Raw genomic sequence first — 16,793 nt, forward strand, 5'->3', positions numbered from 1 at the left:
GGCTTTCAGGGACTCATTGCACGGTTGCAAAATTATTTTTAACTTTGTAAGTGGTAAAGACCCATTATCTTTCAGATTGTAGGTAATATTTTCTGGAATTTTTGTTGTATTCCCCTTGTCCCCTTAAGCAATCCGTTCAGACTGAAATGAGTAATATATTATCAGAAAAACACAGCAGAAAAATACCATGCTCCGGATCAAAACATCCAGCAATTCCCTTTAGGACGAGCCTTTGCAAACATCCTCCAGAGGATCTTTGTCAAGCACTGGATGGAATTCCGGACGCCCCCACATATATGTGTATAGAAAAACATGGTATACAGAGGATTTGGTACTACCAACAGTTTCAGACTTCTCCTGGGGACCTTGGAAAATGTATCCATGTGGATAAGGGAGGAACTACTATATCAAAATGCACACATTGTATTTTAAATTAATTTGATGTCCTCCATTTGTTAAGATATTAATATTTTTAAAACTACATGCGAAACCTATACATTTTATTTCAATAAATTAAAATGGGTGCTGTAAAATATTCATTGAGAAGCAGTTGAAATATTAACATTCTTGCTGGTGACTTTTGTCTTTCCCAGGATTCCAATCACACCTGGAGAAGAACGAGTATTTATGGATGTCTTTTAAAATAGCAACGGTGGAGAGAGATGGATGATTCTGTCAGAGTGGGCAAGTGGAAATGTCCGATAGTTCCAAGATTCGCATCTGTATCAGAAACACTGGTCTATTCTCTTCCTCCATTCCTCCAACCAGATTAAAAGTTCCTGGAGGAACGGAATATCTGGTCCAGAGAGGGTGACAAGAAATCATGAGTACAATCATGCTTGGTCCTGGGCAGAGCGGAGTACACCTTTTGGGCGGGTCCTTTGCCGCCGAACTTCGAGCAGTAGGGGGCGCTGTGTCAGGAGCCGTGCCAGGCGCGCTGGGCCCTCTAGCGCGAGACCTTTCGTCTCCTCCGCGGCTTCCGGCGTGGGTGCAGCGCGCTGATGGCGAGCGCAGTCATGGACCGCAACCCCTCGCCGCCGCCGCCCAGTCGGGAGGAGGAGGAGGATGATGAGGGGGCTGGAGGAGACTGCATAGGGAGCACGGTCTACAGCAAACACTGGCTCTTTGGCGTCCTCAGCGGTCTTATCCAGGTGTGGAACTCGCGCACGCTAGGGATGCCCCTCAGCTGGTCCGGCCCGGTCGCTGGCAACCCCGCGGGCTCCGGGAGCCGCCTTCCCCCGACGACCCCTCCCCCGGCGCGCGCTGCGGCATTGGCTCCTCGCAGCCTCAGCGGACCCCCAAACTGCCCGGGGCTTTTGGTGTGCCTAACGCCAAGGGAAGTTTAATGGCAGTAATGTCGGAACGCTTGCTGTTATCGTAATTTTGCGAGTTCTCCAAAGACATAGAACTATGCTCCCCAGACCTACCTTCATTTCTGAAGCCCAGGCCCTAATTTATATAATTCATGGACTTTGGTTGTTGTAGAATAAATGGTGACTTTGGAGTCATGCAGCTCTGATATTAGAGATGAACTTCATCACCTACTAACTGCATTACTTTGGGCAAGTCATCTAACCACTAAGAACTTTGATTTCTCAGGCAATTTATATAAAATCGGATGATAATACCTATATTATGTGTAGGGTTTTTATGTAGGGTAAGTTAGGTGATGATCACAGAGTGCTTATCATGATTTTTGGCTTATAGGAGATTCCCAGTGAATGTAACTTTTTTTTCTCTCCACAACTCAATTGGATTCCCGGCTTCCAGTTTCTGTCCTCTCCTGTCCATTTTCTACACAGCAGCCAGAATAATTTTCCTTAAAAAAAAAAAAAAAAAAAAAAAAAAAGTTGTTGATAATACTCCTCTTAATTCCTGTTTGCCTGTAGAAGCAAAATGCATTTCTTAGTTTGGAATCCAGGTCTTTTTGTAGCCTTTCCAAGATTCTCTGCTCATACTACAGTGTGTTCCATTAACAGCAAACTGTATACCATTCCCCAAATGCTAGGCACTTTCTTAACTCTGAACTCTTATCTCTGAATGCTCTCATCTTTTTTTTTTTTTTTTCCCCCACCTGACAAACTCCCATTCTCCCTCCAAGAGTTAGCTTAAATATCACCTTGCAAAGAAGTGACTCCCAGCTTCTCTCAGGAATTGTTGGTCTGTTTTATGTCCTATTACAACTCTTAGTCCATAATTCAGTTGAGTCACTTAATGGTTTTGTAAGTATCAGTTTACATGTCTTATCCCCACTAATCCTAGAAGGCCTGAAAGCAGGGATTATATCTTATTTATCCATGCATTTTTAACCCAATTGTCTAGCAACAGTATTTGCTCCATAAATGTTGAATGAATAGGTCTATCCAAGGCACTAACTTTCAAAACAAGATTTTTGTGAGAGAAGATACTTAGAGGAGAGTCTCTTGGCTTTTAAGTAATTGTAGGATAATATTACTTGGGGAGTACTGTAGAAAATTTTTACTTTTCTTCCTTTGTGTTTCTGAAGATTGTTAGACCTCAAAACACCAAATCCAGCTCAGATGATGAGGAGCAGCAGATGGAACTTGATGAAGAAATGGAGAATGAAATTTGCAGAGTATGGGATATGTCAATGGATGAGGTATGAGCTTGGAGGTGAAACACTGAAATTTCAGACTCTTAGGTGAGAAGGTGATGAGTGGATATTTAGAATAGGTTTATTCCTTTGCTCTGAGCAAAAGCTTTCTTGAGAGTCCATAGTCACTTCCATATATGGTACAAGGAATAGTTCCAGGTACTATGAATGCTAAAATTTTGTTTCTGAATATATGTGCAGTTTTGTCCTGTGATTATCACAGAATGTACTTAAACCCACCAAGATAGTTTTGATATTGTTAGACAATTTGATAGGACCATCATCCTGTAGGCAGTCTGTCATTGACTGAAACATCATTTTGTAGCATATGACTGTGTTTAACAATGCACATCCCCAGCCTCCACAGTTAACTAATTTAGTTTTTGCATCCCACATTCTTGGGTAGAATTTGACCTTTTTAGGATCATATGTCCATTCCAGGTTCACTTGCCTATGTGGTGTGCACCTTTTGACTAAGCAAACTCATCATCGTAGTTATATTGTGATCAGAATTTTTTTCTTCTAAGAATTTTGAAAATACAAGTTATAATTTTTTTTAAAAAAGTTTTTTAGTTGTAGATGGACACAATACCACAATACCTTTATTTTATTTAGTTTTTAATGTGGTGCTGAGGATTGAACCCAATGCCTCACATGTGCTAGGCAAGCACTCTACCACTGAGCTACAACTCCAGCCCCCCAAGTTCTAATTTTGAATATGACCCAATAGCAGTTCTCACCTATGTCCCTTATAGTATTTTAAGCCTTGGAGGATAGGAATTAGGAGTTTCACTCTTTTCCTTTAACCTTAGCTTCTGACATAATACCTTGCAATTACCAAATGTGTTTGACTAAGTTATGGAGAATTCCTAGTAGATAAATATATTCAGGGCAGAATAAAAGGAGGACAATTCTCCAGAGTATCACAGCGAATTTAGATTTGATTATGGAATTATTCCATTGTCTTGAGACCAAATACCATAAAAACTGTCTAACTTTGCCTTTTGTCTGTTGGCACAATTCCTGACATGACCTTGTAATCTGTGTGTGTGTGTGTTTTTTCGCCTCACGTCCAAATGGTAGTATATGTGAAATTAAATTTTTTTATAGTTGCCTTAGCTATGGAGTTTAAAGAAGGATATCAGCATCCAAGTTAACGATCATTTTTGTTCATAGGATGTGGCTTTGTTTCTTCAAGAATTTAATGCTCCTGACATATTTATGGGAGTACTGGCCAGATCTAAGTGTCCTCGATTAAGAGTAAGTATATACATTTCATTTTTCTCACTTTGATGTTCTTACTGGGTATAAATCAATAAATCAGTCTGTAAATGTTTATTGAACATTACTAGAGCCATAGAATTTTAGATTTGATCTGAATCAGGGAGATCAATACTTTCATTTAACAACTGTAGAAGCTAGATAGGTGTACCTGTTATGCCGCTAATATGTTTCATAACAGAGAACAGTCCCTGGACCTCCTGTTTGTCAGTTCATTGTTATTTTTTACTCACAAAAGCTTCCATTGCTTAAAAGCCATTCTAAACTTAACCTGTTGCTTAAGACTTCCACAATCTGAACCTGAATCATCATTTCAGCATAAAATATACCTTCCAGATAGTCCTAATTTGGGTAGGCCTGTCTACAATCCATTTCACCAATTTATTGTGATGGCCATCTCTTTGTGTACCCTCGGTCCCCTCTCAGTATTCCCATCAGTTACTCAGAGTTGTCCTTTTCTTCAATGCTGTCCCAAATAAGTAAGATCTTAGTAGTCATTGCCAATAGTAAACTCCTAAAAACAATAGACGAAGACTAAATGAGAAGTCTTTATATACTGTGCAATGTCCTATGCTTTATTGCTATTTAAGTTACCATGTGCTATGCATATGATGGATGTTATTTGTTAAATAACTTAATTATAAATAACTGCTATTTACAGAGTATTTGGTTTTACTACTCTTATGAGGCATACTTTATAGATAAAAGAACTGTGTCTCAGCTTAGGATATCCAAGGCCACACAACTAATTAAGAATGATGTTGGATTTGAACCTAGGCCTGACTCTAGTGTAACACAGCACTGAATTGCTTTTCTTTCCTTGAGATTTTAAAGTATAGAATTCTGTAGAATATTTTTATGAATTGAATGTTGAATTAAAATTTTTATCTTGTAAAATTGCACTACCTGAATTGGATACTGATGAACTAGTATTTTCTTGGATCCTTATATTAATATAAGGATTTGACAATTTTGTGATACTTCTCTTGCTTGAATTTTTCTATCTAAATATATTGACTCATAATTAGTACTTAAAGAAATAAACATTTCAAAAATGGCACCTTTCAGGAATTAGTCATGTTGTTGAATATGTCTTGTAGCCACAGCCTACTACAACAGTGATTGTCAGCCTTGGCAGCAGAGTAGAAGCACTTAGGGCACAGTTTCTCAAACTTTGACATGTCCCAGATCACTGATTGCTGAGCCCACCTCCTGAGTTTCTAATTCACTTTGTCAGGGGTAGGATTCAGATTTCTTTCTTTCTTATTTTTTTTAAAATTTATTTATTTGATTCATTGTACACAAATGGGGTACAACTGTTGTTTCTCTGGTTGTACATGAAGTAGCGTCACACCATTTGTGTAATCATACATGTACAGAGGGTAATGATGTTTGTATCATTCTGTTATTTTTCCTTCCCCCTACCCACCCCTCTTTTTCCTCTATACAATCCATCCTTCCTCTATTCTTACCTCCCTTCCATCCCCTGTTATTTATCATCATCTGCTTATTAGATTTGGCCTTTGGTTTTGGGGGATTGGCTTATCTCACTTAGCATGATATTCTCCAACTCCATCCATTTACCTGCAAATGTCATAATTTTATTCTTCTTTACGACCGAGTAATATTCCATTGTGTATATATACCACAGTTTCTTTATCCATTCATCAGTTGAAGGGCATCTATGTTGGTTCCACAATCTAACTATTGTGAATTGAGCAGCTATGAACACTGATGTGGCTGCATCACTGTAGTATGCTGATTTTTAAGTCCTTTGGGTATAGGCCAAGGAATGGGATAGCTGGGTCAAATGGTGGTTCCATTCCAAGTTTTCTGAGGAATCCCCACACTGCTTTCCAGAGTGGCTGCACTAATTTGCAACCCCATCAGCAATGTATGAGTATGCCTTTTTCCCCACATCCTCACCAACACCTGTTGTTGCTTGTATTCTTGATAATAGCTGTACTAATTGGGGTCAGATAAATCTTAGGGTAGTTTTTATTTGCATTTCTCTTACTACTAGAGATGTTGAACATTTTTTCATATATCTGTCGATTGCTTGTAGATCTTCTTCTGTGAAGTGTCTGTTCATTTCCTTAGCCCATTTATTGATTGGGTTATTTGTATTCTTGGTGTAAAGTTTTTTGAGGTTTTTATAGATTCTGGAGATTAGTGCTCTATCTGAAGTATGTGTGGCAAAGATTTTCTCCCACTCTGTAGGCTCTCTCTTTACATTGCTAATAATTTCCTTTGCTGAGAAAAAGCTTTTTAGTGTGAATTTATCCCAATTATTGATTCCTGCTTTTATTTCTTGTGCTTTGGGAGTCATGTTAAGGAACTCTGGTCCTGAGCCAACATGATGAAGATTTGGACCTACTTTTGCTTCTGTAAGGTGCAGGATCTCTGGTCTGATTCTGAGGTCCTTGATCATTTTGAATTAAAGGGATATGAATAGGAAAAGAAGAACTCAAACTATCCCTATTTGCCAATGACATGATTCTATATTTAGAGGAGCTGAAAAATTCCACCAGAAAACTTCTAGAACTCATAAATGAATTCAGTAAGGTAGCAGGATATAAAATCAATGCTCATAAATCTAATGCATTTTTATTCATAAGTGATAAATCCTCTGAAAGAGAATTTAGGAAAACTACCCCATTCACAGTAGCATAAAAAAAAAATAAAATAAAATACTTGGGAATCCATCTAACAAAAGAGATGAAAGACCTCTACAATGAGAACTACAGAACACTAAAGAAAAACATTAAAGAAAACCTTGGAAGATGGAAAAATCTCCCATGTTCTTGGATAGGCAGAATTAATATTGTCAAAATGGCCATACTACCAAAAGTGCTATACAAATTCAATGCAATTCCAATTAAAATCCTAATGACACTCTTTCCATGGGGGGGTGATTGCATCTCTAGTCACTCCAGAACCCAGGATTCAAGAAGGGGAGGCATTGAGAGACTTGGACTAAAATAGAGCCACGGGGTGAGTCTCCCCCACCGGTGAAGCTCGGCCTGGGCGGCAGGCCCAGATAGGGGCAGCTTATCAGAGTAGGGCAGGGCAGCTAGAGTCTTCCCCAGGCAGCCCTGCACACTCCGGCAGTGGGCTCCTCCCACACGGCCAGCTTCACAGAGCAGGCCCACCAGTGAGAGCCTTTCTGCACAGAACCAGCTCCAAGTCCCGGAGCAAGTGCGGCGAGCTCCGGCCCGCAGGTTGCTGCAGGGACCAGGACAGGGCAGCCAGGGACTTCCACAAGCAGCCTGGCCCCCTCCAGCGGGAGGCGCCTTTCAAGGCTAGCTTCTCGGAATAGACCGCCCAGTGAGAGCCTTTCTACACAGAGTCAGCCACAAGTCCCCGAGCCAGCGAAGAGCTCCGACCCGCAGGCAGCATCTGGGACCAGGGCAGGGCAGCCAGAGACTTCTCCAGGTGGCCCTGCCCCCCTCCGGCCGCAGGCTCTTTCCACGGGGCGATCCAAGGTGGCGGACTAGAGAGTGACTGCATCTCCTGTCGCTCCAGAACCCAGGATTCAAGAAGGGGAGGCATTGAGAGACTCGGACTAAAATAGAGCCACGAAGTGAGACTCCCCCACCGGGTGAAGCTCGGCCTGGGCAGCAGGCATGGATAGGAGCAGCTTATTAGAGCAGGGCAGGGCAACTAGAGTCTTCCCCAGGTAGCCCTGCTCACTCCGGCGGTGGGCTCCTCCCACAGGGCCAGCTTCTTGGAGCAGGTCCCCCAGTGAGAGCCTTTCTGTACAGAGCCAGCTCCAAGCCCTGGAACCAGTAGCGGGCTAAGGGCAGCTTTGTTCGGAGGCATTCCATTTTCAAGTTCCTCCAGACTTCAGGCTACTGAAGGCTGGGAGGTGATACACTGGAAATCTACAGGGACACCATAAGCCAATAGAGGAAATCTGCAATATCTCAGAGTCCCATTGACATCTGACCAATATGAGAAAACAAGGGAAGAAAATGTCCCAAACAAACCTAGATAATATATCAATAAAACCCAATGACAGCACAGCAGAAGAAATGTCAGAAAGGGAGTTCAGAATATACATAATTAAAACAATCAGGGAAGCAAACGAGGAGATGAAAGAGCAAATGCAGGCATTGAAGGAGGAGATGAAAGAGCAAATGTAGGCATTAAATGATCACACCAATCAAAGTTAAAAGAGCAAATACGGGAAGCAAGAGATCGTTTCAATAAAGAGTTAGAGATACTGAAAATAAAACCAAACAGAAATCCTTGAAATGAAGGACAATAAACCAAGTTAAAAACTCCATAGAAAGCATAACCAATAGGATAGAACACCTGGAAGACAGAACCTCAGACATTGAAGACAAAATATTTAATCTTGAAAACAAAGTTGACCAAACAGAGAAGATGGTAAGAAATCATGAACAGAATCTACAAGAATTATGGGATATCATGAAAAGGCCAAATTTAAGAATTATTGGGATTGAGGAAGGCTTAGAGAAACAAACCAAAGGAATGAACAATCTATTCAATGAAATAATATCAGAAAATTTCCCAAATCTGAAAAATGAAATGGAAAACCAAGTACAAGAGGCTTATAGGACTCCAAATATACAAAATTACAACAGACCCACACCAAGGCACATTATTATGAAAATACCTAACATACAAAATAAAGACAGAATTTTAAAGGCCGCGAGAGAAAAGAATCAAATTACATTCAGGGGGAAACCAATAAGAATATCACCAGATTTTTTAATCCAGACCCTAAAAGCTAGAAGGGCCTGGAACAACATTTACCAAGCCCTGAAAGAAAATGGATGCCAACCAAGAATCTTATACCTAGCAAACCTTACTTTCAGATTTGATGATGAAATAAGATCCTTCCATGATAAACAAAAGCTAAAGGAATTTACAAAAAGAAAGCCGGCATGATAGAACATTCTCAGCAAAATATTCCATGAGGAAGAGATGAAAAACAGTGATGCAAATCAGCAACGGGAGGAACTAGCCTAAAGGAATAGCCAAATAAAGGAGAAACCAAATCATGTCAAAAAACAAAAATGAGTCAAATGACTGGGAATACAAATCATATCACAATAATAACCCTGAATGTTAATGGCCTGAACTCATCAATCAAAAGACATAAACTGGCAGATTGGGTTAAAAAGAAAAATCCAACAATATGCTGCCTGCAAGAGACTCATAGAAAGAGATACCCATAGACTAAAGGTGAAAGGATGGGAAAAAACATACCATGCACACAGACACAGCAAAAAAGCTGGAGATCCATCCTCATTTCAGGAAATGTGGACTTCAAGCCAAAACTAGTCAGAAGGATAAAGAAGGACATTACATACTGCTTAAGGGAAGAATAAATCAGCAAGACAAAACAATCATAAATGTCTATGCCCCGAACATTGGCTCATCCATGTACGTCAAACAAATCCTTGTCAATTCCAGAAATCAAATAGACCACAACACAATAATACTAGGCGATTTTAACACACCTCTCTCACTGCTGGATAGATCTTCCAAACAAAAATTGAATAAAGAAACCATAGATCTCAATAACACAATCAACAATTTAGATTTAACTGACATATATAGAATATACCATCCAACAAAGAACGAATACACTTTCTTCTCAGCAGCACATGGATCCTTCTCTAAAATAGACCATATTTTATGCCACAAAGCTACTGTTAGCAAATACAAGAAGATAGAGATACTACCTTGTACTCTATCAGATCATAATGGATTGAAATTAGAAATAAATAACAGAATAAAAAACAGAAACTTCTCCAATACCTGGAGATTAAATAATACACTATTATATGATGAATGGATAACAGAAGACATCAGGAGGGAAATAAAAAAATTCTTAGAAGTAAACGAGAACAAAGACATCATATCAAAATCTCTGGGACACTATGAAAGCAGTACTTAGAGGAAGATTTATTTCATGGAGCACATTCAACAAAAGAAGTAGAAATCAACAAATAAACAACTTAACATTACAGCTCAAAGCCCTAGAAAAAGAAGAGCAGACCAACACCAAAAGTAGTAGAAGACAGGAAATAGTTAAAATCAGAGCCAAAATCAACAAAATTGAAACAAAAGAAACAATTGGAAAAATTAACAAAATAAATAGTTGGTTCTTTGAAAAAATAAACAAAATTGATAAACCCTTAGCCACACTAACAAAGAGAAAGAGAGAAAACTCAAATTACTAAAATTCGGAATGAACAAGGAAATATCACAACAGATACGAGTGAAATACAAAACATAATTAGAAGCTATTTTGAAAATCTACACTCCAACAAAACAGAAAACCTCGAAGACATCAACAAGTTTCTAGAGACTTATGAATTACCTGAACTGAACGAGGGGGACATACATGACTTAAATAAATCAATTTCAAGCAATGAAATAGAAGAGGTCATCAAAAGCCTACCAACAAAGAAAAGTCTGGTTCCAGATGGGTTCTCAGCCGAGTTCTATAAAACCTTTAAAGAAGAGCTCATTCCAATACTCAAATTATTCCATGAAATAGAAGAGGAGGGAACCCTCCCAAACTCATTCTATGAAGCCAATATCACCCTGATACCTAAACCAGACAGAGACACATCGAGGAAAGAAAATTTCAGACCAATATCCTAATGAACGTCGATGCAAAAATTCTCAACAAAATTTTAGCAAATTGCATACAAAAATATATTAAAAAGATAGTGAACCACGATCAAATGGGTTTTATCCCAGGGATGCAAGGTTGGTTCAACATCAGGAAATCAATAAATGTCATTCACCATATCAACAGACTTAAAGTTAAGAATCACATGATTATTTCAATAGATGCAGAAAAAGCATTCGATAAAATACAGCATCCCTTCATGCTCAAAACACTAGAAAAAATTGGGGTAGTGGGAACATTCCTTAACATTTTAAAGGCCATTTATGCTAAGCTCATGGCCAATATCATTCTAAATGGTGAAAAACTGAAAGCATTCCCCCTAAAAACTGGTACAAGGCAGGAATGCCCTCTTTCACCACTTCTATTCAACATCGTCCTTGAGACTCTAGCCAGAGGAATTAGACAGACCAAAGAAATTAAAGGGATACGAAATGGAAAAGAAGAACTCAAACTATCCCTGTTCGCTGATGACATGATTATATATTTAGAGGAACCTGGAAATTCCACTAGGAAATTTTTAGAATTCATAAGTGAATTCAGTAAAGTAGCAGGTGACAAGATCAGTGCTCATAAATTCAATGCATTTTTATACATGTGATGAATCTTCAGAAAGAGAAATTAGGAAAACTACCCCATTCACAATAGCATTGAAAAAAATAAAATACTTGGGAATCAATCTCACAAGAGGTGAAAGACCTGTACAATGAGAACTACAGAATACTAAAGAAAGGAATTAAAGAAAACCTTAGAAGATGGAAAGATCTCCCATGTTCTTGGATAGGCAGAATTAATATTGTCAAAATGGCCATACTACCAAAAGTGCTATACAGATTCAATGCAATTCCAATTAAAATCCCAATGATGTACCTTACAGAAATAGAGCAAGCAATTATGAAATTGATCTGGAAGAATAAGAAACCCAGAATAGCTAAAGCAATCCTCAGTAGAAAGAGCGAAGCAGGGGGTATCACAATACTAGATCTTCAACTCTATTACAAGGCAATAGTAACAAAAACGGCATGGTATTGGTACCAAAATAGACAGGTAGATCAATGGTACAGAATAGAGGACACGGACACAAACCCAAATAAATACAATTTTCTCATACTAGATAAAGGTGCCAAAAATATGCAGTGGAGAAAAGGTAGCCTCTTCAACAAATGGTGCTGGGAAAACTGGAAAACCATATGCAACAGAATGAAATTAAACCCCTATCTCTCACCCTGCACAAAACTCAACTCAAAATGGATCAAGGACCTCGGAATCAGACCAGATACCCTGCAGATTATAGAAGAAAAAGTAGGTCCAAATCTTCAACTTGTTGGCTTAGGATCAGACTTCCTTAACAGGACTCCCATAGCACAAGAAATAAAAGCAAGAATCAACCACTGGGATAGATTCAAACTAAAAAGCTTTCTCTCAGCAAAGGAAATTATCAGTAATGTGAAGAGAGAGCCTGCAGAGTGGGAGAATATCTTTGCCACTCATACTTCAGGTAGAGCGCTAATTTCCAGAATCTATAAAGAACTCAAAAAACTCTACACCAAGAATACAAATAATCCAATCAACAAATGGGCTTAGGAAATGAACAGACACTTCACAGTAGAAGATATATAAGCAATCAACAGATATATGAAAAAATGTTCAACATCTCTAGTAATGAGAGAAATGCAAATCAAAACTACCCTAAGATTTCATCTCACCCCAATTAGAATGGCGATTATCAAGAACACAAGCAACAATAGGTGTTGGCGAGGATGTGGGGAAAAAGGTACAGTCATACATTGCTGGTGCGGTTGCAAATTAGTGCAGCCACTCTGGAAAGTAGTATGAAGATCCCTCAGAAAGCTTGGAATGGACCCACCATTTAACCCAGCTATCCCACTCCTTGGCCTATACCCAAAGGACTTAAAATCAGCATACTACAGAGATACAGCCACATCAATGTTCATAGCTGCTCAATTCACCATAGCCAGATTGTGGAACCAACCTAGATGCCCTTCAGTTGATGAATGGATAAAGAAACTGTGGCATATATATACAATGGAATATTACTCTACCATGAAGATTGATAAAATTATGGCATTTGCAGGCAAATGGATGAAATTGGAGAATATCATGCTAAGTGAGATAAGCCAATCTCAAAAGACTAAAGGATGAATGATCTCGCTGTTAAGCGGATGAGGACATATAATGGGGGGTAGGAGGGGTTAGAGTTAGGGTCAGGGTTAGGTTTAGGGTTAGGGATAAGGAGGGTGGTAAGAATGGAGGAAGGAAGGACTGTATAGAGGGAAAAGGGCCGTGGGAGGGGTGGGGGGAAGGGAAAAAATAACAGAATGAATCAAACAACATTACCCTATGTAAATTTATGATTACACAAATGGTATGCCTTCGCTCCATGTACAAATAGAGAAATAACATGTATCCTATTTGATTACAATTTAAAAAAAATTCCTAATGGCATACCTCACAGAAATAGAGCAAGCAATCATGAAATTCATGTGGAAGAATAAGAAACCCAGAATAGCTAAAGCTGTCCTTAGCAGGAAGAGTGAAGCAGAGGGTATCACAATACCACAACTTCAACTCTACTACAGAGCAATAGTAACAAAAACGGCATAGTATTGGCACCAAAATAGGCAGGTAGATCAGTGGTACAGAATAGAGGACACAGAGACAGACTGTATATAAATACAGTTTTCTCATACTAGACAAAGGTGCCAAAAACGTACAATGGAGAAAAGATAACCTCTTCAAAAAATGGTGTTGGGAAAACTAGAAATCCATATGCAGCAAAATGAAATGAAACCCCTGTTTCTCACCCTGCACAAAACTCCTCTCAAAAGGTTTCAGATTTCTAATACACGTCCAGGTGACTAGAACTGGACATACACTGAGAAGCTTTGTTGAAGGGAACTTTTAAAAATCCTGAGCCATTCAGTTTGTATCTCTATGCATGATGCACTCAGCAGCTTTTGAAGTTCCCTAGATGATTCTTTTTTTTTTTTAAAGTTCATTTTATTTGTTTATTTTTTATGTGGTGCTGAGGATTGAACCCAGTGCCTCACATGTGCTGGGCAAGCACTGTACCACTGAGCCACATCCCCATTTCCCTTAGGTGATTCTGATGAGTGGCCAGGACATGGTACTTGGTGTTTGATTGAAAGTTCTGTCATTAGTTTATAAGGGGAGTTTTTTTTTTTTTTTTTTTTTTTTTCCTGCCCCTATTCTCTTAATATTTTCTCAACATTTCACTGTACACATTTTATTGAAATGCTTCATCTCTGTAGCTTCTGTGCCACCACCCTCTCTGGTCTCTGACTTCTTCAGTCCTTTCTCTGTCACTTTTGTTGACTATTTTCTTTCTTCCTGTACCCTATACCCAGGGTATGAACTCTTTCTATGATCTAGAACCCAGTCTCTTTTTCTTTCTGTATTTATTTCCTTATTTTACACTTGTATGTTACAGCTCTGTACGGTGGGGTCAAACCCCTGACTTCCCCGGGTAACTGGTGCCTCACCTCTTTCTTCAGGCATTCTTAAATTGCATACTGCATTTTCTAATCCCAGATTTTACATGTCCTAACTCAGTGGTTATCACACTTAAGTGATCATAAAAACCACCTGGTGTGCTTGGTAGATATTGACTTCCCAAGCTCTACACTAGACATTCTGATTCAGTAGATTTACATGGGACTTGGAAATCAGTATTGTTCATAAGCTCCCTGAGCAAATCATATGTTCCAGCAAGTTTGCTGTGCTGCTGAGCTCATTGTGTCCTTTCATACACTTTTATTTTTCAGTTTTCATGATAATGGAACCAATCTCTGGGGAGATGAAGCAACTTGAAATCTATGAGTCATGTTCAACTGCTTTCTCCTTCACCTTCCATCAGATCATTTTGCTTTCACCCCGAGAGTCTTCCTCAGCCTATCCATATATGTATTAGCCATATGCATAATTCCTTTGAGCCTTACTTCATCCATAAGATTTTGTCTTCATTAATATTTGCCTTTTATCTTCCTTTTGTATGTGTTTTTATTCCCTCTTAAATACTATAAGCTTGTCAAGGTTAGTGGGCAGGTTGTGTACCTCTATATCCTGCGTGCTCTCTTTCTTCCCTCAAATTTGACTCAGTGAACGTCTTTGTTCAAGTTATTATTTTTGTATATGTCTTTTATCTTAGAGCCATTGTGACCTGTGAAATTTGCTTTGGCAGGAAATCTGTGTGGGGATTTTAGGTAATATGGCCTGTTTCCAAGAGATATGTGTGTCCATCAGCAGTGATAAAAATCTTGGGTAAGTTTTACTACCTAATAATTATATTTTATATTCCTAAGGAAATCCTAACACATATAGAGAGTTTGGAAAATATGAAACGTAATGTTCTTGATGAACATGCTGCAGGAACTTCACTGTGTGTTAATGGTAAGCTAAGGACTTCCACACTTGTGTATGTGCATGATTCAGGAAATTAAGCCAGTTTTTCATCATCATTATCAAAGGGACCTGAGTGCAGGTGTAAGCAGGCCAGAAGAAGAATCTGTGGGGCCAAACTTGGAGATGGGGGCAGCTAATCAGAATCTAAAACAGTGTAGACATAGGGAATTCAAGACTTCAGAGAGCCAGAGTCTAGGAAACAAGGATTTGTTAAAACAGTGTCACCCTGAGAGCTTTGACTTAGATCAAGGAGCAGGACTTGCCAACAGACTAGAAGACAAAGGATTGCCTCTGTAATTAAAGGCTTTCTTACTTCTTCCTGGAGGCTAGTTTTCTTCTACATCCCCCAGAAAAGTTTTGGGAAAAGGGTTTTTAAATGGGGAGAACCTTGGTGGTTACTATGGGTGATCTGAGAACTTTCTGCAACTACATGTTAAATTTGGTGAGTGTATTCATTTTCTAGGTATAGGGTGCATGGCTATTAATCAGGATCTCAAAGAAATCTGTACCCAAAATAGGTTAATGAAACTGCTCTAAGCAGTTTTGGATTTTGTCTTCTAGAAGCAGAGATTTTTTTTTAAATTAGTTTTAAAAATTTGTTCTAATTGGTTATACATGACAGTAGAATGCATTTAGACACATTGTACACAAATGAAGCACAACTTCTCATTCCTCTGGCTGTAAATGGTGCCGAGAGTCACCCAGTACTCTACTCATACATGAATATAGGGTAATAATGTCTATCTCATTCTACCATCCTTCCCATTCCCACCACCCCACTCTTCCCCTCACTCCCCTGGTGTAGAGAGATTTAAGATACTAGTTCAGGTATTTATTTCTCAGTAATTTATAATCGTTCATGGAGTAAATGGTTGCATTTGGTCTCTAGCATTCCCTATCAAAAATCTGATAATGAAAAATGTTAACATGTCTTATAAATTCAGTTAAGGTTTATCTTAATATAGAATAGTTTATATTGATAAAGAGATATGTATTTGTTCAGTTTGAGAACAACTGAGCAAGCCAGGTACAGTGGCACTCACCTGTAATCCCAGTGATTCGCAAGGCTAAGGCAAGAGGGTTGCAAGTTCAAAGCTAGCGTCAGCAATTTAGCAAGGCCTTATGTAGCTTAGTGAGACCTTGCCTCAAAATAATAAATAGAAAGGGCTGGAGATGTGGCTCAATGATTAAGCACTCGTGGGTTCAATCCCCAATACCAAAAAAAGAAAAGAAAAGAAAAATTGAGTACTTCTAGTCAGATTGGAAGATATGCATATGCTATAACATGAGAATTCCACAAATAGGTATGTAGTAAGAAAAACTGCACATGTACATTAGGATACACACATACTATCATTATTATCTTACGGAACTGGAATTGAATCCAGGACCTCATGAATGATAGGCAGGTGCTCTACTGTTGAGCTATACTCCTAGCCCCTACACAGATATTACAGGAATATTGTTTGAAATAACCCAAAATTGAAATCAACTCAATATCCATCAGCAGTAGTCTGGAAAAATAAGTTATGTTATATTCATACAATGGAATGCTCCTCAGCAATGACTTAAAGAACATCAGCTGCCAGGAACAACATAGTTGATCTCCTATATGTGATTTTGAGCAAAACTAGGACTTGAGAATATGTACACATGTATTGAAGCATCTTGCTAAACCCTTTAAGTACGTACAATTATGTGTCAAAGACAAATAGATGAATAGATAATGAAAGGATTTTTAAGGAAAAAATAACAATTTCTTTCCTATAAAGTTCAAAAGCA

The 16,793-nt window shown here is 38.7% G+C and overlaps 1 protein-coding gene across 1 annotated transcript in view; it reads left to right on the forward strand.

Moving 5' to 3' along the window:
- The first annotated feature begins 982 nt into the window (after positions 1–982).
- Positions 983–16,793, forward strand: part of SAAL1 (serum amyloid A like 1) — a 31,604-nt gene continuing 15,793 nt past the window's right edge. Inside the window, exons 1-4 of the mRNA XM_079101895.1 lie at positions 983–1,151; positions 2,507–2,620; positions 3,791–3,874; positions 14,791–14,870. Of these exons, the coding sequence (XP_078958021.1) occupies positions 1,002–1,151; positions 2,507–2,620; positions 3,791–3,874; positions 14,791–14,870 (428 nt within the window). The 5' untranslated portion in view covers positions 983–1,001. The remainder of the gene's footprint in view (positions 1,152–2,506; positions 2,621–3,790; positions 3,875–14,790; positions 14,871–16,793) is intronic.

The sequence above is a fragment of the Sciurus vulgaris genome, assembly GCF_902686455.1.
Source record: "Sciurus vulgaris genome assembly, chromosome: 11".
NCBI classification, from domain to species: domain Eukaryota; kingdom Metazoa; phylum Chordata; class Mammalia; order Rodentia; family Sciuridae; genus Sciurus; species Sciurus vulgaris.